The 23,286-nt window shown below is 40.3% G+C and overlaps 1 protein-coding gene across 4 annotated transcripts in view; it reads left to right on the top strand.

The window, feature by feature from the left end:
• Fsd1l (fibronectin type III and SPRY domain containing 1 like) overlaps positions 1–23,286 on the top strand; it is a 75,019-nt gene that overhangs the window by 23,197 nt on the left and 28,536 nt on the right. For 3 of the 4 annotated variants that reach the window (XR_012910077.1, XR_012910076.1, XM_075967205.1), the window contains exons 5-6: positions 3,342–3,364; positions 7,068–7,189. Coding sequence is in view for 2 of the 4 variants with exons in the window: in XM_075967205.1 (XP_075823320.1) it covers positions 3,342–3,364; positions 7,068–7,189 (145 nt within the window). In the remaining 2 variants the exon portion in view is untranslated. The remainder of the gene's footprint in view (positions 1–3,341; positions 3,365–7,067; positions 7,190–23,286) is intronic. The other variant, XM_075967207.1, reaches the window with a different exon arrangement.

The following is a 23,286-nucleotide window of genomic DNA, read 5'->3' as shown; positions in this document are numbered from 1 at the left end:
CATACATACACACACACACACATATCACAAGTTAAATACACACATGTATCCATTTCCTTTAATGTAGAAAGTCAGTGGTGTGCAACTAGTTCTTTTCTGGAGGACTTTGTAAAAAAGAAACAAAGGAAAGACAAGGTTTCCCTATGTAGACTTGGCTGCCCTGGGATTTGATATGTAGACTGGGATGGCCTAATAAAGCTCACAGAGAGTCATGGCAAGGCTAGTATTTTTGTCTATGAAAAAAGAACATTTTGCAATATCTCTTTTTTTCTATTTTCCTTTGTATAAAAAGAAAAAATGATATTAGGAAGAAATACACATTTCTTGTCTTTGACAGAGATAGTAGGTCCCTGAGATTCAAACATTAGGAGCTTTTTCACATCCTAGAGTTTGATTCTGTAGCCTGTGATGTCACACGCCACAAATGAGTGTTTCTAATTACACCGCAAAAGGTATGGCTTACCTTTTGGATTTACATAAGAAAAAACAAGCTCCCAGATCATGAACATTTGAAGAAGAAAAAATAAAGATTGATCTGAAGGCTGAGCAACCATGGTGGGAAGTACAAATGAGAACGACTTCCCAGATCTGTGGAAAGAGGAGCAGCGAGGAAGAGTATGGACAGCCTCTGCAGTGAGCCGTGCCTGCGCTGGACAGAGGGGACCGTGGGAGCCTCTGCAGTGAGCCGTGCCTGCGCTGGACAGAGGGGACCGTGGGAGCCTCTGCAGTGAGCCGTGCCTGCGCTGGACAGAGGAGACCGTGGGAGCCTCTGCAGTGAGCCGTGCCTCCGCTGGACAGAGGGGACCGTGGGAGCAAAGGTGCTTTCATCAGGGGGAGAGAAATGAAGAGGGAAGGTGAGACAAGGACGTCCATGTGCCCACAGTCTGTGCTCAGGGACAAGCCGAAGGATTAAAAGTTATTTGAACTGGCAAGAGAAAAAGGAGCGAGCTGAAGAGGCTGGGCGTGTGTGAAGGTCACGTCAGTGCTGGAGCGGAGAACCACCCTTTGCTTTCTTTCCAATGTTCCTGGGAAAAGTGTCACTTCTCCTCACTACAGACAGCTCTGGTGTCGCTAGCAAAGGCACTGCTGTTAAAGTGGATTTAATGTGGGTCTTGTGCCATAGGAAGCAAGACCCTGGTTACTTACAGTTCTGAAAATGAAGCATGTATAAATGTCATCTTAGACATAACCACAGACCAGACAGGAAGTCATCCACCATTACTGTGATGTTTCTGAATACCCACACTGCTGACATTGATCCCAGACAGCAAAAGAACTGTTCTGTAAATTCTCAGGGAGACAGCCTAGTCGTGCTGTTATTTACTTGTTTACTTGTTTTGAGACAGGGTTCGTGTGCATTCCAAGTCTACCTTGAGCTTTCTCTCTATCATCTATCCATCTATCTGTCTGTCTGTCTGTCTGTCTGTCTATCTATCTATCTCTGAAGACGACCTTGAACTCCTGATCCTCCTGGCTCCACCCTGAATGCTGGGATTGCGCGTGTTTACACCACTGTGCTCATTAAGTAGCTGGAGATCAGACTTAGGGCAACATGCATGCTATGCATGCACTTTACCAACTGAACAACGTTCACGGCCCCCAGGTTTTTAAAATGTAGAAACAAGTATTCAAAGTTTTTGAAAAACTCACAGAACATATTAGTTACTGTATCTTTTCATTGTAGACAAAGAACAAGGTTAAGCAAATATTCATTTTTGTTTTTTTATACTTAGTTGGTAATTATGAATGGGAAACAATATTCTTCTAACCAAGTTCAAAACCATCAGGAAATAAAACAGGAAAAGCAAGAAAGAGACCAAGTGCTGCTGTAGTACTGGAGAGTACTGTCATGTCAGTAGGCTAACTTCCTACGTCCAGAATTAACTTCCCTATCCAGATCTGCTCAGCAGAGGCTTCCACACATCACTGCGGGTGGGAAGGGCTGTCTCAGTAATACTGACAGAACAGGAAGAACACAATACTCTGTGTGGACAAGCAAACTTCCAAAGAAAGTAAGCAATACAAGTGAGCACCTTTAGACTCTTCATCTGGTGTCAGTGTGGAGTGAAGGGTAATGACAGTGGCACTTCCTCTGTACGTAAAGAAGTGTCACGTGCAGAGGAGGGGCCCTGTTCTTTCCTGGAACACCTTATGAAATTCATTTTTAATTCCAGCTGCCATGACAGTACTTTTCAAAACCAATGTAATAGTTGACTAATGCTCTCCTTATGAAAGGAGCTGTGTCAGACGAGGCTCATAACCTTAGGAGATTGGAGAGCCACAGTATTAGATTGACTGATCTATGTAGACCTTGTTTTAAAAACATTAAGAACTCAAATTCCTTAGTAGAGAAACAAAACAGACAAGGGCACAGAGTTGATTACTGATAATGCTGGAGCTGGAGCCTGTTGTGATCTATATCAAACCTCAGGCTTCGATGGTACTCAGACTAGGTATAAAAATGTCCTGTAGCAAGTAGAAACAATGTTAGGTGTGAAAGAAAGAAGAAACAGGAGCAGCACTTTATGTGGCTAATTTCCACTGGATTGCACTCAGTTACTACGTATACCAGTCTGTATGCTAGCAAAACTGCCATCTTTGTCAGCTGTAATTGTTAACTATGCTTGTTAGCATGGAAGAAAATCTTTTGTTGGATACATTGTATTTTATTCATATATAAGTAGTCAAGGACTTCTTATGATTTTATTGTTGTTCTCTGATTGTGTAATACCAGGTAATGACTGTGAACCTTTCTAAACTTGTATTTCTCTTTTCCAAAAACAAAAGCAGAAGATATATGCACTAGGTGTAAGTAGCTAGCTTCTGTGACCTTTCTTGAGGGAGAGACCCACTTAAGATGTTTCTCATCTCCCCTTGTCTGAACCTCTGCTGTTCCAGCTCATTCTTGGAGCGAAGGATAGAATTATGGTTTAGTTTTGTATGCCAGCAGGGACACCTTCATAAACATAAAAACTGTCGGGATTCATAGAAATGTATGTCTATGAAAGAAATTTTTGTGGTTGAAGAATAAAAGACTGAATAAAAGTGAAGGTGTATTTGATAATCTGCTAAAATATTATAGTCCATGAAATTAGTTGAAATGTTAATTTTTTCTGCTTTTATGGTGATTGATGTGGGGGGGTCTTGATTCTACTGTGGCCCTAACATCACTTTATCAAGCTTATATGGACTATATAGATTTCCTGTCATTTATGTTTTGATGAATTATGGACTAATCTGTTGCAGGGTTTATATGCTAACTTTTCTTGCATGTCTTTGCCATTGAACTTGCATGAAAAGCACTAACTACCTTCTTTCTCTTCTCCCTGATTGGCTCCAAGGCTGCCAGACAGATCAAGGATAGGTATGGTATAAAACCTACATTTTTTTTACTTAAGTGTCAATATTGAAGTCAGAAATGAAATTCAGAAACCATTTTTCTTATAATTCTGTTGATGAAAATGACAATATGTAATTGTTAAGTTCAGAGTAAAGAAAATGTGCTCTGTATATCAGAGAATAACCAGTAAACTCTTTAAGGTCACATTTTAATTTGTGAAAATTACATATCTCTAAGAGAATTTCATTTCTGGTGTAATACTATAGTTAGCTTTAGTTTTAGAATAGTTGTTAATTAGTTTAGAATTGAAGATTAATCTATTTTGAATAACTTAAAGTACATCTTGCTTGGATGTAGTTTTTTTGCTGCTGTTCTTAAATATAGGTGGATCTTGTTTTCAGAGAAGCCCAGTGCTGCCAAGTGTCTGCAGGAGCTAAGGCTCTTCACCGCTGTCCTGGTTAACACCTGTGTGTTTCTCTGTCCTCTTCTGGAGCCACCTCCTTCTTCTCATGCCACCACTATCTTGCTTTTCTACTGTAGGGAAAAACTCAGGAAAACTATTAAGTACCTTGGCTTAGAAGGTGTCTCTAAAAGGACATTTAGCACTTGTAGAACAATGTGTGAGTGTTGAAGGAGCTGAGGTAACATTTGTGGTGTCACTGGCCTTCCTGACAAGTCATTGAGCATTGTCTGTAGTTTGTAACTTAAGGTTTTTATCTCATGATCGTGAGAGTCTCTGACAGGCACAACTCTTCAGTCTCTTCAAGTCTAGATCAGTTTATTCTTCATCAGATAATTCGCAGAAACACTCAGTGTGGGTTGTGGGAGAATCGGTGTTCCTTGTTCATTTGGAGAAATTTTCTACTGTGTTTCTTTTGTGGTTATTTGACAGTGGGGGAGAGGGGACAAGATTTACATAGTGACAAAGCATTCTTAGCACAAATACTAATGTCCATTTCTGTAGATTTTATATTATGAGGTGATTAATGATGTGGTTCATTAAGTTCTGGCTATAGGAAGATCACTAGGGCTTTGCCGTCATCCTGAGAGATGACTCACTATTTGCTAGGCTGCTTATGAACTCTGGGTTCAAGCATGCCTCCTGCCTCAGGCCTCAAGTAGCTAGGATGTAGTTTCACACTCTGTGTTCAGTGAGAAGTACTAATGAGGAATGGGTGAGAGAGAGGAAGTCCTTGATAAGGTAGATCTGTCTGCTGAGATTAGCCAGGAACAAGTGTCTCACACCCAGGCTTGATTATTATTCTGTACTAGCTATTATTCTGTTATACCCTACTGTGGTTCCTGATTTTTCTGGTTTAAACATCAATTCCTAACCAGGTTTTGGACTGTCCAAAGAATCTTGAGAAACTTTGTCAAATCTCTTCTTCCTTTCAGGGTTTGTTTCTGTGCTTCTCAGCCCCCATCTTTACTCCTGATGACCTCTGTTCAGGTTTGTTTGTCTGAATTTAATTTCAGTGCCAGCTTTTATGTCTTCTTTCTTCATTGAACAGTCCCATCTTCGCCTTTCTCAGTCAGCCTATCGATGAGATCGCATCAGTATTCAGGCTAATGCTCAGGAATCTGAGTCTTTTGTTCTGTTTTGTTTAAAGCCTCCACTCTTTTCTCTGGATACCCACAGAGCTTTGCACCTTGTCTGAAGAACATTTCTAGGTCTTGACCTATTTTTTTTAAAAAACTTGATTAAATGTATTCATCTCTTTTGTAATTTTTTTCTTGTGAAATTAATAACAGTGGGAGGAGTTTTAATTCAGCTTCTAAATAATCTAAGAAAGTCAAATGAATTAAAACATATCATACAGCATGGTTTGAGAATGTCTTATCAATTTTAGATTTTTATTTTTTACTTTAAATATATTCAGTTTAAAATAAATACACTTTGTTTGCTTTTTTAATATTGTACCTCTGAATTGATTCACATAAGGTGTTTTATTTTGTTTTGGTTTTTTTGAGAATTGAGTTTCTCTGTGTAGCCGTGGCTGTCCTAGAACTTGCTCTGTAGACCAGGCTGGCCTTGAACTCAAAGAGATACACCTGCCTCTACCTCTTGAGTGCTGGGATTAAAGGTATATGCCACCACTGTCTGACAGTTCTTATAAGTTTTTAAGTTTTTTTTTTACTATAATTTTTTATTATTTTTTTTCTATTGTGGTGAAATTTCTACTGCATTTTGGGGGCATTCTCTTTTCTTTGTGTTTATTGTTGATTATGTCAAGTTTAGTTTTTGTAGATATTATAGATTTCAGCATTTCTCATTAAGCAGTTGTTCATTGGGTTTAGAAGAAACCCAATTTACTGATTGAGATCTGTGAACTGTCTCATCTCAGTGCCATGCTCTAGGACTTTTAAATGATACTCAGGGCTGTACAGACCAGCTCATGCAAAGCTGAGCCTTCGTGACTCACCAGTGAAATGGAAATCGTTCTTTGGGAAGCAGCAGCTTAGCGCTGTGCATGTGGAGGACAGAGTGCACATTTGGTTCTGATGCAGTCAGGCGGTGTGCGTTGCCTTCCCCATGAACTGATTGCAGTGTTGTACTTTTATTGAAAAACTAATTGATTGCTGCCTTTTCATTGTTATATCACAGTGATTACTTTGTTTTTAAATGAAGTAAAATAGTTGAATTTAGCAACAGCTTGCCATCAGCAAATTTGCCATGTTTCATCCCTTGATCTCTTGGTGGCAGATCCAGTTGACGACCCTCTCATTCTCTTGGTCCTGTAGCACTCTGCGTAGCCTCTCCCGAGCTGTATAGGAGGAAGAGAACATTGGTGAACAGTACTTCTGTATCTTTCTCTTTTTTTCTTCAAGGATAGTGCAGGAATGACTGTAATATTTGTAAAAAAAATTTACGGTGAAATGAAAAAATGCAAATTATGATTAAGTCACAAGTTAATTAAATAAGAGTTTCTTTTCTTTTTGTATGTGGAAAAAGAATTCTCTTACTTGGGTAGCTGAGGAGAAACAGGTACAATGGACACAATTAAGTGGCTTTCATTTTTCACATCAGCCTATGAGTTTCTTTCAATTTTCAGTTTTAACTAAGAACTTTCTTTCTTCCATACTTTGATACAGTAAAATCTGATTTGCCTTGATTCTCATTTTGTATTTTACTGCACAGTTATCTGAGTGTTTATTGAACACATCTTATTTGATGACATATAGATCCCCTGGACTGCCTCTCATGATGTCTCTCCATAGTTGATGCTGTAGAGAGGATGGTATCTTGGTAGAATGGAGCTCATTGCTAATGACCTCGGTTCTCTCCTTTGCCGCCCACGGTCTGTCATTAGCAGGTACTGCAGTGTAACCTTAGGTCCTTCTGCCTCTGTCGTGCGGAGGGCACGTGGTGCAGCAGTAGCTGGGAGGATGTTTGAACAGGCTCGTCGTCTGGTGAAGATGAGTGAGGCTAGCATTAGGAAGCCAGTGAGACTGTATACAGAGGTCCTGATGGATGGGATCTTGTGAACAGTGTTTATATTACATGTTGTTTATTGTGATACCCATATGTCTGTGACATTTTATAAAACTGGCCGGAATTTCAGTTTTTGTTTCAATTTTCAAGACAAAGTAAATTTCTATTTGAATGCCTTTGTTACAGTTTCTACAGTCACTAAGTGAAGTAATTTTCATCTTGATTTTATAAATTATGTAAAATTTGTTACTTTGCATTCATTTATTTAAAAAAGTTTGTCTGTGTTTACCATAGAGTCACAATGGCTTCAGCCTTTCGCCTTTCTTTGAAACCAAAAGTCAGTGACAACATGACACATTTAATGGTGGATTTCTCTCAGGAAAGACAGATGCTGCAAACTTTGAAGTTTTTGCCAGGTAAATACATTATTACATGGGAATTTTCAAATAAAACATATTACAGGATTTTTCTATAATGAAATATTTTGTTAGTATTGTTTTAATTCTATTTTTGTATTTTTAGTACTAAGTAGTATTTCCATCACCAAGTAAACTGTTAGTTGATGTGTAACATTATTAGGACATTGGTGACTGGGGGATTTTTTTTTTTTTTGAGATTGGCTGTGTTGTTATTACTGTTTTAACTCTCATTCTTGTCTCATACATCCTGACCACACTTTCTCCTCCTTCCACTCCTTCCAGTCCTCCCAGGTCAACTACTCTGTTTCCCATAAAAAAAAAAAGACCTCCTGGGGATAGCCACTGAACATGGTCTAACAGAATACAGTAAATCTGGGAACAAACTCACGTAACTGGACTTTGTGAACAGGAAGTAACTGATTGCACAAAGCTATTCCTCCTCTGGATACATAGTCAGAAAGACCAGGATAATAATCCTAGTGCTAAAGAAGCATAGAGGAAAACCTGGCATTTATGGCAGAAATTATGAGCTGCAGAGAAATATGTAGAAGGAAAGGTGAAAGAAAGGAGTGTAGCTGAGAGGAAGAAGGAACACTGGTCAGTGGGTGGCTCTATGTATGTCTGAGGCTTCTGACAACACTGGTTTGTCTTACGACTTTTCCACATTATAAGGGTGCTAAGTGATACATTCAGCAGAGACCATGTTTGGCTGTCCGTCTCTTTCTGGGTCAGTGATGAGCAGTAGGATGTGCTTGCAATGGGGGGCAGCAGCAGGAAGCCACTGTTTCTGTGAGCCTTGCAGAGAGCCGCTGTGTGCAGTGAGCATGTGTGGATAAGCCGTAATGCACCCCCCAGACGAGGCTTATGAATTTTTACATAAGATATTGTCAAGTGATGGTTGTCTTAATGTGACAAAATGCAGTTGTGATTGAAGAACATCTGTACCATCCTTTCATTCATAGGGCTCACCTGGCACACAACTGGTATCAATAGGCAAATAGCATTTCTAGAGTTTGGGAATACCAGATACTTTAAATGGTTTGAGCAATTCAATCTGACACTTGGAATTTCCTTGGGAAAAGACTGGGTTTAATTTAGTTTTGAAAATTTGAAATTTTAGTATCAAAATTCTGCTGATTACCAGTTAACTTTTTAGTATGCACAGGTTCACTTGTGAGCTTGTGATATTGCCTAGCATATATAAGACAACACTGCCAAAGAAAAGGACCCAAATGTTCACCTGTAGGGAGTGGAAGAGGGGCTTAAATTTCATACTAGGAAGTAGATCTCAGAATTTTTTAAAAATTATGTTTTCTCTTTTTTCTATAATCAAAACACTTTTACATTTATTTATTCATTTGTTAATTGCAGTTCAAGAAGTTTTCTTTTTTTTTTTTTACTTTTTATTTATTTATGTTTTTTTGAGGCAGTGCTTCTCTGCACAACAGCCCAGCTGCCCTGGAACTAGCTCTTATAGACCAACCAGGCTGGCCTCAAACTCAGAGATCCTCCTGCCCCTGCCTCCTGAGTACTGGGATTAAAGGTGTGCACCACCTGGCTTTACTTTCTTTTTTTATTTAAACATTTTTTTCATTTATTTTACATACTGCCCAGTTTCCCCTCCAGCCTCTCCTCCTGTCCCTTCCCTTCTCCCATCTGCCCCCCTCCCCCTCTACTCCTCCTCCAAAGAGTAATATTTTGTAAAACACTTAGGAAAAAGAAATTTTAAAGAAGCTTTTTTGACATCACATTCATGGCGCATCTTTATTTACCAGTAGTATGACTTTAGAATTTCACTATTTTCATGTGACCATTTCATATAACATTGTAAAGCATTGTTAAAATAATTTCTACCCCAGGAATTTATTATTTCCAGGAAAGGAAAAAGAAGCAGTAGTAACCTATGGAGAAGATCTGTCCTGTGCAGTTTCTCCACTCATCAGTTAAAGCTTCTAAAGACCATGCTGGATCTCTTTATTGGAGAGGGAAATGCATGCATAGGAAAAGTCAGAGCAGCACCTATTATGCAGAGAGCTGCTCCCTCTCCTGGCATGGCAGCTTTCTTTGGAAGCCTCCCTGCTGCTGCTCTGCATCACCAACAGGAAGTGCCCAGACAAGTGTTATAAATACAGTCATGCAACTGCAGTATTTGGACATTCCGCCTTCCTTAAATGACTGTTTCTTTTCATTAAACCTGTGTTATTCCATTTCCTGTAAGAAACGGAAGAACACATATATACTGTTAAATGCTTTTGCTTTGGAACCTAACAGCATGTGCGAGCTTCTTGTTGATCACTTCAGTTTCACTAATGGCTGTATAGTTTGAATTTTTACATTTTTTCATTTATCGTAAAGCGTTATGTGTAGGTTAGAGGACAACTTGCAGGAATTGGCCTTTGTATTATATGTGACATCTACCTTTGACCTTATATTACATACACCTTAACTTTTCTATCCAATCAGTTTATGGTCATTTTTATTGCCTAGCAAAATATTTTATTTTTATGCAGTAAATCACATACATCAGTTATTTCCTTTGTGTTTGTTATATTTTTAATAGATAGTTTTTATTTAGATTCACCATTGCATGGCTATTACATGCATCATTATAGTTTATTGACTGTTCTGGGACTTGCCATGTATGTCAAGCTGGCCTTGAACTCATCGAGATTTGACTACCTCTACATCCTGAGTGTTAAGATTAAAGTCATGTGCTATCACGCCCAACTTACAATTTGTTTATTATGCTTTTAAAAATAATAAATAAATTATTTTTATTTTGGAGACCAGTTTAGGTTCCTAGAAAAACTAATTAGGATGCAAGGAACTTTCTCAAAAAAATATGCAAGACACAAAGTTCTTCCCCATTATCAACATCCCACAGCAGAATGGCACAGCTGTATAAATGATGAATCTACAATGATGTGTCATTATCGCCCAAAGTTCGTAGTTTGCATTGAGATTCACTCTTGGTATGATGCTCATGGTGTTAACTCAAGATCCTCCTGCCTTGGCCTTCTGCGGACTGGAATAAACTATCATGCCAGGCTCTAGAAGGTTTAATTTAGCCAATCCAGCTTAACACATTTAATGATCTTTACTTTGGTGTTGTATCTAAAAGTCACCTAGCTATTCCCCTGTGATGTCTTCTAGGAGTTTTATACTTTCACCATTTTCCTCTTCAGTCTGTGGTCCATTTTGAGTTTCTTTTTGTAAAAGAATGTAAAGTCGGTGTCCTTGTTCTTCTGTCTCTCCTCCTCCTCCTCCTTCTTCTGTGTGAATGTCCAATCACTGCAACATTTGTTGATAATACTGTCGTTTGTCCATTTAATTGTCTTTATGAAAGATCAGTCAAGTATTTTCTGGTTAGTTCCATTAATCTGTTTTTTCTTTCGTCAACATCACCCCCTGTAGCTTTAAGGTGCTGTAAGTCAGGAGCTTTAGTCCCCCACTCTGGCCCTCAGTATTGTGTTGGCTCTTTCACACCGTTTGCTTCTCCAAAGAGAATTTGTTGAAATTAGCAAACAACGTGATGGACTTTTTATTGAAGTGATAGTAAATGCTTACACCAAGCAGGAAGAACTGACATCTTAAGAATAATGAGTCTTCCTACTCATAAACATGGAATATTTCTCCATTAATGTAATTCATTAATTTCGTTTATTGGGGTTTTATAGTTTGCTTCATAATGATCTTGAACATACTTTATTTGATTTGTTCCTAAATGTTTCACACTGGGTGATGCTGATACAAATGGTGTGTTTTGAGTTTTTAACTTTTTCGTTGCTGATATGTAGGAATGCAACTGCCTTGTGTGAATTAACTTTGTGTCTGCAGCCTTAACTACAGTCGCTTATTAGTTCTAGAAGATTGACTTTATTGTTGTTAGTTCCTTCATATTTTCTACATAAACGAGCATGTCATTTGTGAATAAAGAAAGGCTCAGATTCACAAGTAGGATGCTTAGTTATTTGTATTGATATTCATTATCAGGTACAGTTGAGGAAGCGCCCCTCTAGTCCTATTTTATGAACAGTTTTTATTAAGAATGGATATATCGATAGCATATTTTTTTAGCTTGTTGATAAAGGTGGGTTGCATTTGTTGATTTTTAGGTGTTGAATATTCAGCATTGCCTGTGGAATAAGTTCCATTTGGTCAACACAAATTTTTACTGCACATTGTTAGATTTGGTCTATTCATATTTTGTTGCATCTTTTTCTATCTATTTATGAATAGCAATAGTAGTTCATAACTTTCCTATATTTTTGCAGTTTGGGTATTGTGGGTCACTGGCCTCACAAAAAGAGTTAGGAAATATTCCATGCTTTTCTTTTTTTTCGAAAAGATTGTATAGAATTGGCATAATGTATTCCTTGTAGTAGGTAGAATTCACCAATGAACCCAGCTAGGTATGGTACTTTACTTTTGGAAGGTTATTAACTATTGGTTCAATTTATTTTATAGATTTAGGCCTGTACAGATTTCTTTTAAGTATTATTTTTGCATCTAGTATTTATCATGGAATTATAGTTTATTTGTTCATTTATGTCATCAAAATTGTAGATAAAGAGTTTGTTCTTAGTATTTCTTTTTGTTTGCTTGTTTTTGAAGACAGGTTTCTGTGTGTAGCCTGGTTGTCCTTGAACTTGCTCTGTAGACCAGGCTGGCCTTGAACTCATAGATTTGCCCGCCTCTGCCTTCTGAGTGCTGGGATTAAAGGCGTACCCCACCACCACCCTGGCCATATTTCTTGATACTTTCTTTTCTCCTCCTCCCTCTGCCTTCTTTTCTCTCTCTTTTCCCCATCTCCATCTTCCTCCCTGTCCCGTGTGTGTGTGTGTGTGTGTGTGTGTGTGTGTGTGTGTGTGTGTTTCTCTCTTTGCCTCCCTGTCTTCTCCCCTTGGAGACAGAGCATCCAGGCTGCTGGCCTGGAAGTCACAGTTTAGACCGGGCTGGCCTCAAACTTGTAGTGGTTTCTCCTGCCTCTGTCCCCCAAGTGCTGGAATTGCAAGTGTGCACCACATGGCTTAGTTATTGATTTTTTATATCTGTGGATCTGTGGTGATCTTTCATTTCTGATAGTAATAATTTGTGTCTTCTCCATGGTTAACTTAGGTGGAGGTTTGTTGATTTATTGGTCTTTCAAAGAACCTCCTTTTGGTTTCAGGAGTTTTTTTTTTTATTTTAAATTTTTTTATTGATAAAAGGAGGATAAAGAAAAGAAAAAAAAACAAATTTCCACCTCCTCCCACCAGCCTCCCATTTCCCTCCCCCTCCTCCCACTCTTCTCCCCCTCCTCCCACTCTTCTCCCCCTCCTCCCACCCCTCTCCCCTTCCCCCCACTCCTCTCCCCCTCCCTTTCCAGTCCAAAGAGCTATCAGGGTTCCCTGCCCTGTGGTACGTCCTAGGTCCTCCCCCCTCCATCCATATCTAGGAAGGTGAACATCCAGACTGGCTAGGCTCCCACCAAGCCAGCACATTGCGTAGGATCAAAACCGCGTGCCATTGTCCTTGGCGTCTCATCAGCCCTCATTGTTCGCCATGTTCAGAGAGTCCAGTTTTATCCCATGCTTTTTCTGGTAACAGTCCAGCTGGCCTTGGTGAGCTCCCAGTAGATCATCTCCACTGTCTCAGTGGGTGGGTGCACTCCTCGTGGTCCCGACATCTTTGCTCATGTTCTCACTCCTTCTGCTCCTCATTGGGACCTTGGGAGCTCAGTCCAGTGCTCCAGTGTGGGTCTCTGTCTCTATCTCCATCCATCGCCAGATGCAAGTTCTAGGATGATATGCAATATATTCGTCAGTATTGCTCTAGGGTAGGGTCATTTCAGGTTCCCTATCCTCAGCTGCCCAGGGAACTAACTGGGGACCTCAGCTTGGGCACCTGGGAGCCCCTCTAGGGTCAAGTCTCCTGCCCACCCTAAAGTGGGTCCCTTAACTAAGAATTGTGGTTCCGTGCTCCCCTATCCAACCTTCCTTTATCCCGATCCTCCTGTTTCCCCAAGTCCACCCTCCTTCCCTTCTACCTTTTCTCTCCCCATCTCCCCTAACCCCCATCCCACCCCACCCCCAAGATCCCACTTTTCCCCCCGGCAATTTTGTCTACTTCCCTTATCCAAGAGGATAACTATATGTTTTTCCTTGGGTTCACCTTCTTACTTGGCTTCTTTAGATTCGCCTATTGTAGACTCCGTGAACCCTATTTATGGCTAGAAACCAATTATGAGTGAGTACATCCCATGTTCGTCTTTTTGGGCCTGGGATACCTCACTCAGGATAGTGTTTTCTATTTCCATCCATTTGCATGCAAAATTTGAGAAGTCATTGTTTTTTACCGCAGCGTAGTACTCTAGTGTGTATATATTCCATACTTTCTTCATCCATTCTTCCATTGAAGGGCATCTAGGTTGTTTCCAGGTTCTGGCTATTACAAATAATACTGCTATGAACATAGTTGAACAAATGCTTTTGACATGTGATAGAGCATCTCTTGGGTAAATTCCCAAGAGTGGTATTGCTGGGTCCAGGGGTAGGTTGATCCCGAATTTCCGGAGAAACCGAAACACTGATTTCCAAAGTGGTTGCACAAGATTGCATTCCCACCAGCAATGGATGAGGGTACCCCTTCCTCCACAGCCTCTCCAGCAAAGGCTATCCTTGGTGTTTTTGACTTTAGCCAATCTTACAGGTGTAAGATGATATCTCAAAGTTGTTTTGATTTGCATTTCCCTGATCGCTAAGGAGGTTGAGCATGACCTTAAGTGTCTTTTGGTCATTTGAACTTCTTCTGTTGAGAATTCTCTGTTCAGTTCAGCGCCCCATTTTTTAATTGGGTTAATTAGCATTTTAAAGTCTAGTTTCTTGAGTTCTCTATATATTTTGGAGATCAGGCCTTTGTCTGTTGCGGGGTTGGTGAAGATCTTCTCCCAGTCAGTAGGTTGCCTTTGTATCTTAGTGACAGTGTCCTTTGCTTTACAGAAGCTTCTCAGTTTTAGTAGGTCCCATTTATTCAATGTTGCCCTTAATGTCTGTGCTTCTGGGGTTATACCTAAGAAGCGATCGCCTGTGCCCATCTGTTGTAGGGTATTGCCCACTTTCTCTTCTATCAGATTCAGTGTTTTCGGGCTGATATTGAGGTCTTTAATCCATTTGGACTTGAGTTTTGTGCACGGTGATAGATATGGGTCTATTTTCATTCTTCTACAGGTTGACATCCAGTTGTGCCAGCACCATTTGTTGAAGATGCTTTCTTTCTTCCAATGTAAACTTTTAGCTCCTTTATCGAAAATGAGGTGTTCATAGGTTTGTGGGATAAAGTCCGGGTCTTCTATACGATTCCATTGGTCGACTTCTCTGTTTTTATGCCAGTACCACCCTGTTTTCATTACTGTAGCTCGGTAATAGAGTTTGAAGTCAGGGATGGTAATGCCTCCAGAAGATCCTTTATTGTATAGGATTGTTTTGGCTATCCTGGGTTTTTTGTTTTTCCATATAAAGTTGATTATTGTCCTCTCCAGATCTGTGAAGAATTTTGATGGGATCTTGATGGGGATTGCATTGAATCTATAAATTGCCTTTGGTAGAATTGCCATTTTTACTATGTTGATCCTCCCAATCCAAGAGCAAGGGATGTCCATCCATTTTTTGGTATCCTCTTCAATTTCTTTCTTCAATGCCTTAAAGTTCTTGTCAAATAGATCTTTCACTTCCTTGGTTAGATTTACCCCAAGATATTTTATGCTGTTTGTGGCTATCGTGAATGGAGAAGCTTCTCTGATTTCCCTCTCTGCTTCCATATCCTTTGAGTATAGGAGGGCGACTGATTTTTTGGAGTTGATCTTGTATCCTGCCACATTACTAAAGCTGTTTATCAGCTGTAAAAGTTCTTTGGTGGAATTTTGGGGGTCGCTTATGTACACTATCATATCATCTGCGAATAACGAAAGTTTAACTTCTTCATTTCCAATTCGAATCCCCTTGATCCCATTATGCTGTCTTATTGCTATTGCTAGAACTTCCAGCACTATATTGAAGAGGTATGGCGAAAGTGGGCAGCCTTGTCGTGTTCCTGAGTTAAGCGGGATGGCTTTGAGTTTCTCTCCATTTAATTTGATGTTAGCTGTCGGCTTGCTGTATATAGCTTTTATTATATTTAGGTATGACCCTTGTATCCCTAATCTCTCCAAGACTTTTAACATAAATGGATGTTGAATTTTGTCAAATGCTTTTTCAGCATCTAATGAAATGATCATATGGTTTTTTTCTTTCAGTTTATTTATATGATGGATTACATTGCTAGATTTTCGTATGTTGAACCAGCCCTGCATCTCAGGAATGAAGCCTACTTGATCATAATGGATAATTTTTCGGATGTGTTCTTGGATTCGGTTTGCCAGTATTTTGTTGAGGATTTTTGCGTCGATATTCATGAGTGAGATCGGCCTGTAATTCTCTTTCCTGGTTGAGTCTTTGTGTGGTTTTGGTATCAGAGTAACTGTAGCTTCATAAAAGGAATTTGGTAATGACCCTTCTGTTTCTATATTGTGGAATACATTGAGGAGTATAGGTATTAGGTCTTCTTGGAAGTTCTGGTAGAATTCCGCATTGAAACCATCTGGCCCTGGGCTTTTTTTGGTAGGGAGGTTTTTGATAACAGCTTCTAGTTCTTCGCGACTGACAGGTCTGTTTAGCTTGTTCACCTGGTCCTGATTTAATTTTGGTAAATCGTATTTATCTAAGAAAGTGTCCATTTCTTTTACATTTTCCAGTTTAGTGGCATACAAGCTTTTGTAGTAAGATCTAATGACTCTCTGAATTTCCTCTGTGTTTGTGGTTATGTCCCCCTTTTCATTTCTGATCTTATTAATTTGCAAATTTTCTCTCTGCCATTTGATTAGTTTGGATAGGGGTTTGTCAATCTTGTTGATTTTTTCCAGGAACCAGCTTCTTGATTCATTGATTCTTTGGATTGTTTTTTGTGTTTCTATTTTGTTGATTTCAGCCCTCAGTTTGATTATTTCCAGTCTTCTACTCCTCCTAGGTGAGTCTGCTTCTTTTTTTTCTAGAGCTTTCAGGTGGGCTGTTAAGTCTCCAATATGTGCTTTCTCTGTTTTCTTTAAGTGGGCACTTAGTGCTATGAACTTTCCTCTCAGGACTGCTTTCATAGTGTCCCATAGGTTCGAGTATGTTGTTTCTTTATTTTCATTGAATTCAAGGAAGACTTTAATTTCTTTCTTTATTTCCTCCTTAATCCAGGTATGGTTCAGTAGTTGACTGTTCAGTTTCCATGAGTTTGTAGGCTTTCTGGGGGTAGCATTGTTGTTGAATTCTAACTTTAATCCATGGTGGTCTGATAAGACACAGGTGGTTAGTAATATTTTTTTGTAGCTGTGTAAGTTAGCTTTGTTACCAAGTATGTGGTCAATTTTCGAGAAGGTTCCATGAGCTGCAGAGAAAAAGGTATATTCTTTCCTATTTGGGTGGAATATTCTATAGATGTCTGTTAAGTCCATTTGCTTCATTACCTCCATTAATTCTCTAATTTCTCTGTTAGGTTTCTGTCTGATTGACCTGTCCATTGGTGAAAGAGGAGTGTTGAAGTCTCCTACTATTAGTGTGTGCGGTTTGATGGCTGCCTTGAATTTTAGCAATGTTTCTTTTACATACGTGGGTGCTTTTATATTAGGGGCATAGATATTCAGGATTGAGATTTCTTCCTGATGAATTTTTCCTGTTATGAGTATAAAATGTCCCTCTCCATCTCTTTTGATTGATTTAAGTTTGAAGTCAACTTTGTTAGAAATTAGTATGGCCACACCTGCTTGTTTCTTAGGTCCATTTGCTTGATAAGCCTTTTCCCAGCCCTTTACTCTGAGTAGGTGCCTGTCTTTGTGGTTGAGGTGTGTTTCTTGTAGACAGCAGAATGTTGGATCCTGTTTTCGTATCCAGTCTCTTAGCCTGTGCCTTTTTATAGGTGAGTTGAGTCCATTGACATTAAGTGATATTAATGACCAGTGGTTGTTAACTCCGGTCACTTTTTAAGTAGTAGGGTTTGTGTGTTTCCCTTCTTTGAGTTGCGCTGGTGAAGGGTCTCTAGATGTCTGAGTTATTGAGGTCTTTGTTGGACTCCTTGGTTAGTGATTTTCCTTCTATTATTTTCTGTAAGGCTGGATTTGTGGCTACGTATTGCTTAAATTTGTTTTTATCCTGGAAAATTTTGTTTTCTCCATTTATGGTGAACGAAAGCTTGGCTGGATATAGTAGTCTGGGCTTGCATCCCTGGTCTCTTAGTTTTTGCAGTACATCTATCCAGGACCTTCTGGCTTTCATGGTTTCCATAGAGAAGTCAGGTGTAAGTCTGATAGGTTTACCTTTATAAGTAAGTTGGCCTTTTTCCTTTGCGGCTCTTAATATTCTTTCTTTATTCTGTATATTTTGTGTTTTGATTATTATATGGCGAGGGGATGTTTTTTTTTGATCCAGGCTATTTGGGGTTCTGTATGCCTCTTGAACCTTCATAGGTACATCCTTCTTCAGGTTGGGAAAGTTTTCTTCTATAATTTTGTTAAGTATATTTTCTGGACCGTTGAGCTGCACTTCTTCTCCTTCTTCTACTCCAATTATTCTTAGGTTTGGTCTTTTTATTGTGTCCCATATTTCCTGAATGTTTTGTGATGAGAGTTTGTTGGACTTGCTGTTTTCTTTGATCAGTGCGTTTATTTTCTCTATGTTATCCTCAGACTCTGAGATTCTTTCTTCTATCTCTTGTATTCTGCTGGTTATGCTTGTTTCTGTAGTCTCTATTCGTTTACCTAGATTTTCCATGTCCAGCCGGCCCTCTGTTTGTGTTTTCTTCTTTGCCTCCATTTCATTTTTCAAATCATGAACTGTTTCCATTATCTGCTTGATTGTTTTTCCTTGCTTTCCTAGGGTATCATTCACTGATTTACTCAATTCCTCGAACTTTCTGTTATACTTCTCATCCATTTCTATAAGGGCGTTTTTTATATGCTGTTTAAGGGTGTCAATCACTGTCATGAAGTCAGTTTTTTCTCCTTCTTCATGATTAAGGTGTTCATGTCCTCCTGTTGTGAGGTCGCTGGCTTTTGGTGGTTTCGTGTTGTTCTTCAGATTGTTGGGTGAATTCTTGCATTGGCGTCTCCCCATCTCTTCCTTCCAATATTCTCCTAAGGATCTTCTTTTACAGGATCAGGTCTTCTTGCCAACTGATGTACCTTCCAAGTGATGTCACTCCCCCGTGATGTTTCTCCTGGAGTCCAGTTCCGATCTCCTTGCTGCTTGGTTAGCTTGCAAACAAAGGCCCACCCTGCTTGCTGCAGGCAGGTTATGGAGACAAAGGAGCTACCACCTTCCCCTTTGCACTCACCTTCGGGTTCAGTCCCAGCGCCCAGGCAGGCTGAACAGGGAGGCACTCTGCTCCAAGAAGGGAGGGATGGAGGGAGACAGGGGGTAGGGGGATCTGGATGTAAGCTGGATGGGATAGGAAGAGAGAGGAGGTACCGGGCAGTGTAGCCCTGTAGGTTGATCAGGAAGTGTAGGCGGGCTGTTCCCGGGTACCGCAGCACTCACTCACCACAATGATGTCTCACTAGGTGCCCTGATCGAAACTCCGTGCTGCTTGGTTCGCTCGCAGACAAAGGGCCCACCCTGCTTGCTGCAGGCGGGCTATGGGGACAAAGAAGCCCCCGAGCTCCCCTTTACCCTACGCTTGGGGTTAGGACCCAGCACCCAAGCAGGCAGAGCAGGGAGGCTCTCTGCCACCAGGGAAGGGAGGGGGGAGAGAAACAGAGGGTGGGGGGATCTGGATGTAAGCTGGATGGGATAGGAAGAGAGAGGAGGTACCGGGCAGTGTAGCCCTGTGGGTTGATCAGGCAGTGTAGGCGGGCTGTTCCCGGGTGCCGCAGCACTCACTCACCACAATGATGTCTCACTAGGTGCCCTGATCGAAACTCCGTGCTGCTTGGTTCGCTCGCAGACAAAGGGCCCACCCTGCTTGCTGCAGGCGGGCTATGGGGACAAAGAAGCCCCCGAGCTCCCTTTTACCCTACGCTTGGGGTTAGGACCCAGCGCCCAAGCAGGCAGAGCAGGGAGGCTCTCTGCCACCAGGCCAGGAGTTTTTTTTTAATTGGTTTTTTGTTTTTAGATGTATTGGTTTCTGTTCTAATTTTCATCATTTATTATCTCTTTTTTTAACTTTGGATTTCATTTGCTCTTTTGTGTGTATGTATGTATGTATTTAGTGCTCTATCCTTTGCCTCTTTTATAAGACATATGAGTGCTGTCATATGTCTTACAAATTTTCATAATCTGTATTTTTATTAGTTTAAAATTTTTTTGAGATGTTGTCTTTGACTCATGTGTTACTTAGAAGTGTGTTGCTTAATATCTCAAAATATTTTAGTATTTTTCACTTTTTTTCTATTAATTATTTCTAGTTTGATTGGATTGTGGGTTAAGAGCAGATATTGTATGTTTTCTACACTTCTAAATTTTTTAAGCTGTGTGTTGTGGGCCAGAATGCAGTCTGTCTTGCTGTATCTCCATAGGTATTTCAGGTGGTTCAGTATTCTGGTGCTGCCCACAGCAGGCCATAGATGTCAAACGTATGCAGTTATTATGGAGCTGTTATGGAGTTCAGCAGTGTCTGTGCTGTTCTGCCTTCTGGATCTCTGTCTCTGGTAGTCGACTCTTTTTTTTTTTTTTTTTTTTTTTGGTTTTTCGAGACAGGGTTTCTCTGTAGCTTTGGAGCCTGTTCTGGAACTCTCTTTGTAGACCAGGCTGGCCTCAAACTCAGAGATCCGCCTGGCTCTGCCTCCCGAGTGCTGGGATTAAAGGCGTGTGCCACCACCGCCTGGCCCTGGTAGACGACTCTTGAAGTCTCTCATGGGCCTGGATTCATGCGTATATCTCTTTGCAGTCTTGTTAGTTTAGACTGATTAGACTCTTGTTCTTTCTTGTGCTTCACACCTGCTTATCCTTGAAAATTCCCTCATTCTAATGTCCAGTGTGTCCAAAACTAACGCAGCTGGATTGATTTCCCTTTCATTCACGTCAGTCATGTATATCTTTGCCTAAACTGTAAGTGGTGTTATATTTAAGGTGGGTTTTCTGTATATAACATATCAAATGGCTCTTTTTATTTTTTTAAAAAAGAAAACAAACTATCTTTTGTCATTTTACATACCAATCCTAGTTTCCACGCCCTCCTCTTCTCCCATTCCTTCCAGCTCCCTCCCCCAACCCACGCTACCTCAGGGTAAGGTGCATTGCTTTAGGGAAGGTCCAAGGCCCTCCCTACTATATCTAAGCTGAGCAAGGTATCCATCCAAAGAGAATGGGTTTCAAAAAGCCAGAAAAAGCAGTAGAGATAAATCCTGGTCTCACTGCCAGTGGCCCCCAGTCTGCCCCAGCCATGCAGCTGTCACCCACATTCAGAGGGTCTAGTTTAGACCTATGCTTGTTCCCTTGCTGTCCGGCTGGAGTTGGTGAGCTGCTATTAGCTCAGGTAGACTGTTTCAGAGGGTATCCCCCTTCTGGTCTTAACCTCTTTGTTCATATTCTAACTCTTCCCACTCTTCAACTGGATGGGAGCTCAGCACAGTGCTCCACTGCAGGTCTCTGCCTGTGCTTCCATCAGTTGCTGGATGAAGGTTCTATGGTGACATTTGTGATAGTCATCAATCTGACCACAGGGCAAGACCAATTCTGGCACCCTCTCCTCTATTGCTTAGGGTCTTAGCTGGGGTCATCCTTGTGGATTCCTGGGAATTTCTCTAGTGCCAGGTTTCTTGCTAGCTCCATAATGACTCCCAGTCAAGAATATCTCTTTCCTTGCTCTCATCTCTGTCCTTCTTCCATCTCAACTGTCCCGTTCACTCAAGTTCTCCTCCCCCTCCCCTTCTCTCCTCCTCTTTCCCTTCTGACCTTCCTTTTAACTGCTGCATATAGATCTGTGTATTTCTCTCTGCAATCAAGCAGTCACTTCTGTAACAGACACACATCTAATTTTCTTGATTGGATTCACTCCTCGCGCTTTTTGAAGGTAACACCAGATCCACAGGTTCTAAGTTCAGTCCCCAAAATTTCTGCTGTAGGCCCAGTTGCAAATCTGAGACCTCCAGAACCTGTTAGCTGTTAAGAAAATTGAGATTCTGCTGAGAGGGAGAATCAGCTTTCTCCAAAGGGTGAGGCCCCTAATTGGTTATTCAGTATCAAATGGTCAGTCCTTAAATACTCAAGCATTTGAGTAACACTAAATGGGCTGAGCAGGTTGGATATATATCTAGCTGTGTATGTGTGTAACAATAAGAAAGAAGCCATGATTTTGAAAGTGAGCAATGGAGTGTGGGGTACATGGGAGGGATTAGAGGGATAAAAGGAAAGAGGGAAATGATGTGATTATATTTTAATTAAATAAAAAATTAATAAAATTAAAATTGAAATCCCCACAACCCACTGCTCAGGTTTCATTGACTTGGTGCAGTGGCTCACAAAGCTCAGAGAAGCGCTGTTCTTACATTTGCCAGTTTATTACAAAGGCTATTTCAAAAGGTACAAGTAAATGGTTCAATGAAGAGATAGTAGGGTGAAGTTTAGAAGGAGCCCAGGTGCAGGAGATTCTTCCCTTGTGGGATTTTGTCTGGATGAGTTCTCATTTATCTTTCTCCTTAGTGTAACATTTAGCTTCCCAGAAGTTCTCTGAAGGTAGTCATTTTGGTCCTTATGGAGACTTCATTGCATACATCTGATTACCAATGGAGTTGGTGAGGGAAATCCACAAGATTTCCTCTTTAGATTCTTTAGCATTGCTTCCTCTGGGACCTCTCTGACTAGAAAGGAATTATAACTTATTCTCTGAGTTTCTCTAGCTTGCTTTGATAAAGTGTTTAATAATCAGTAAACATGAATGAAAACCAATATATATGTATGATAATACCACGGTGTTTTATGTAAGTGACATGGTAACCACACTTCCCCCAAATCCTAGCAATAGTAGAAATAAAGAAAAAGGAAATGGAACCTGATCAAAGCACTCTTTTTTTTAATGGAGAAAGGAAGAGAACAAGAAGAAACAGAAGAACTGCAAGACAAATAGAAAAGAGTTGACAAAGTGTCAATCATAAATCCTTCTCTATCAGTAATTTAACACAGGCCTGGAGAAACTGGTCAACAGTAAAGAGGACTTTGTTTCTCAGAGGACTTGATTTGATTTCATGTATCCACATGATAGCTCATTCCAGTTCAGGGAATCCAGTGCCTTTCTGATCTCTGCACATGTGCACATGGTGTATGTAAATAAACACTGCCAAAATACTCATGCACATAAAATAAATCTTAAAATCATTGACTGTAAAGGAATTCAACTCAGTAGATCACTCTTACACTACTTAAATTATTTTTTCCTCCCAAGTGTCACTACTTGAATTTCTCTTTCCTTTGTCCCCAGTTTTTAGTAGTTTACTTTGTTTCACAAGATAGAAGACTCTTCCTGCTAATAAACTTTTCGTGAGATGTCAGCTGACCTGAGATGTAGGTTATAGGGCATTGGGGGCATATGTGGTCTGTTCTCTGACACTGGGTAGCCTGCATCATTCTCAGCAGTAGAGATGAGCATCTGCTACATTTCACAGGACAAACCCTGATGGCAGTGACGAGATCAATTTGTCTTACTAAGATGTAGCATATAAGAATTGTTCATATGGTTATTTACACAGAAAATGAACTTTGGGGCAGTCTCATATTCATTAGAACTTGGTCACCTCTCCTCCTTTCAGCTTATTGTTATTTTACTGAGGTACTGACTTGGTTAATTCCCAATTCCATTTGTTTTTTTTTCTTTTGTATGTACCTCTGTTGCCTTCTTCTGAACATGTGTACGTTCAGGTGTTATTCTTCAGGACTGACCGCCATGTTTTCTAAGATGGGGACTCTCACCAGTGCAGTAATACTTTGACACGAGGACTTATTACGAATTATGAAAGGCCTGGCCTTAGCCTAAGCTTGCTCCCAGCTAGCTCTTATAACTTAACTGACCTGCTTTTATTAATCTATGTGTTGCCACATGGCTCAGTT

The sequence above is a fragment of the Microtus pennsylvanicus genome, chromosome 3 (assembly GCF_037038515.1).
Source record: "Microtus pennsylvanicus isolate mMicPen1 chromosome 3, mMicPen1.hap1, whole genome shotgun sequence".
NCBI classification, from domain to species: Eukaryota; Metazoa; Chordata; class Mammalia; order Rodentia; family Cricetidae; genus Microtus; species Microtus pennsylvanicus.
The sequence above is the reverse complement of the archived record's forward strand: the minus strand, read 5'-3'. Positions and strand labels throughout refer to the sequence as shown.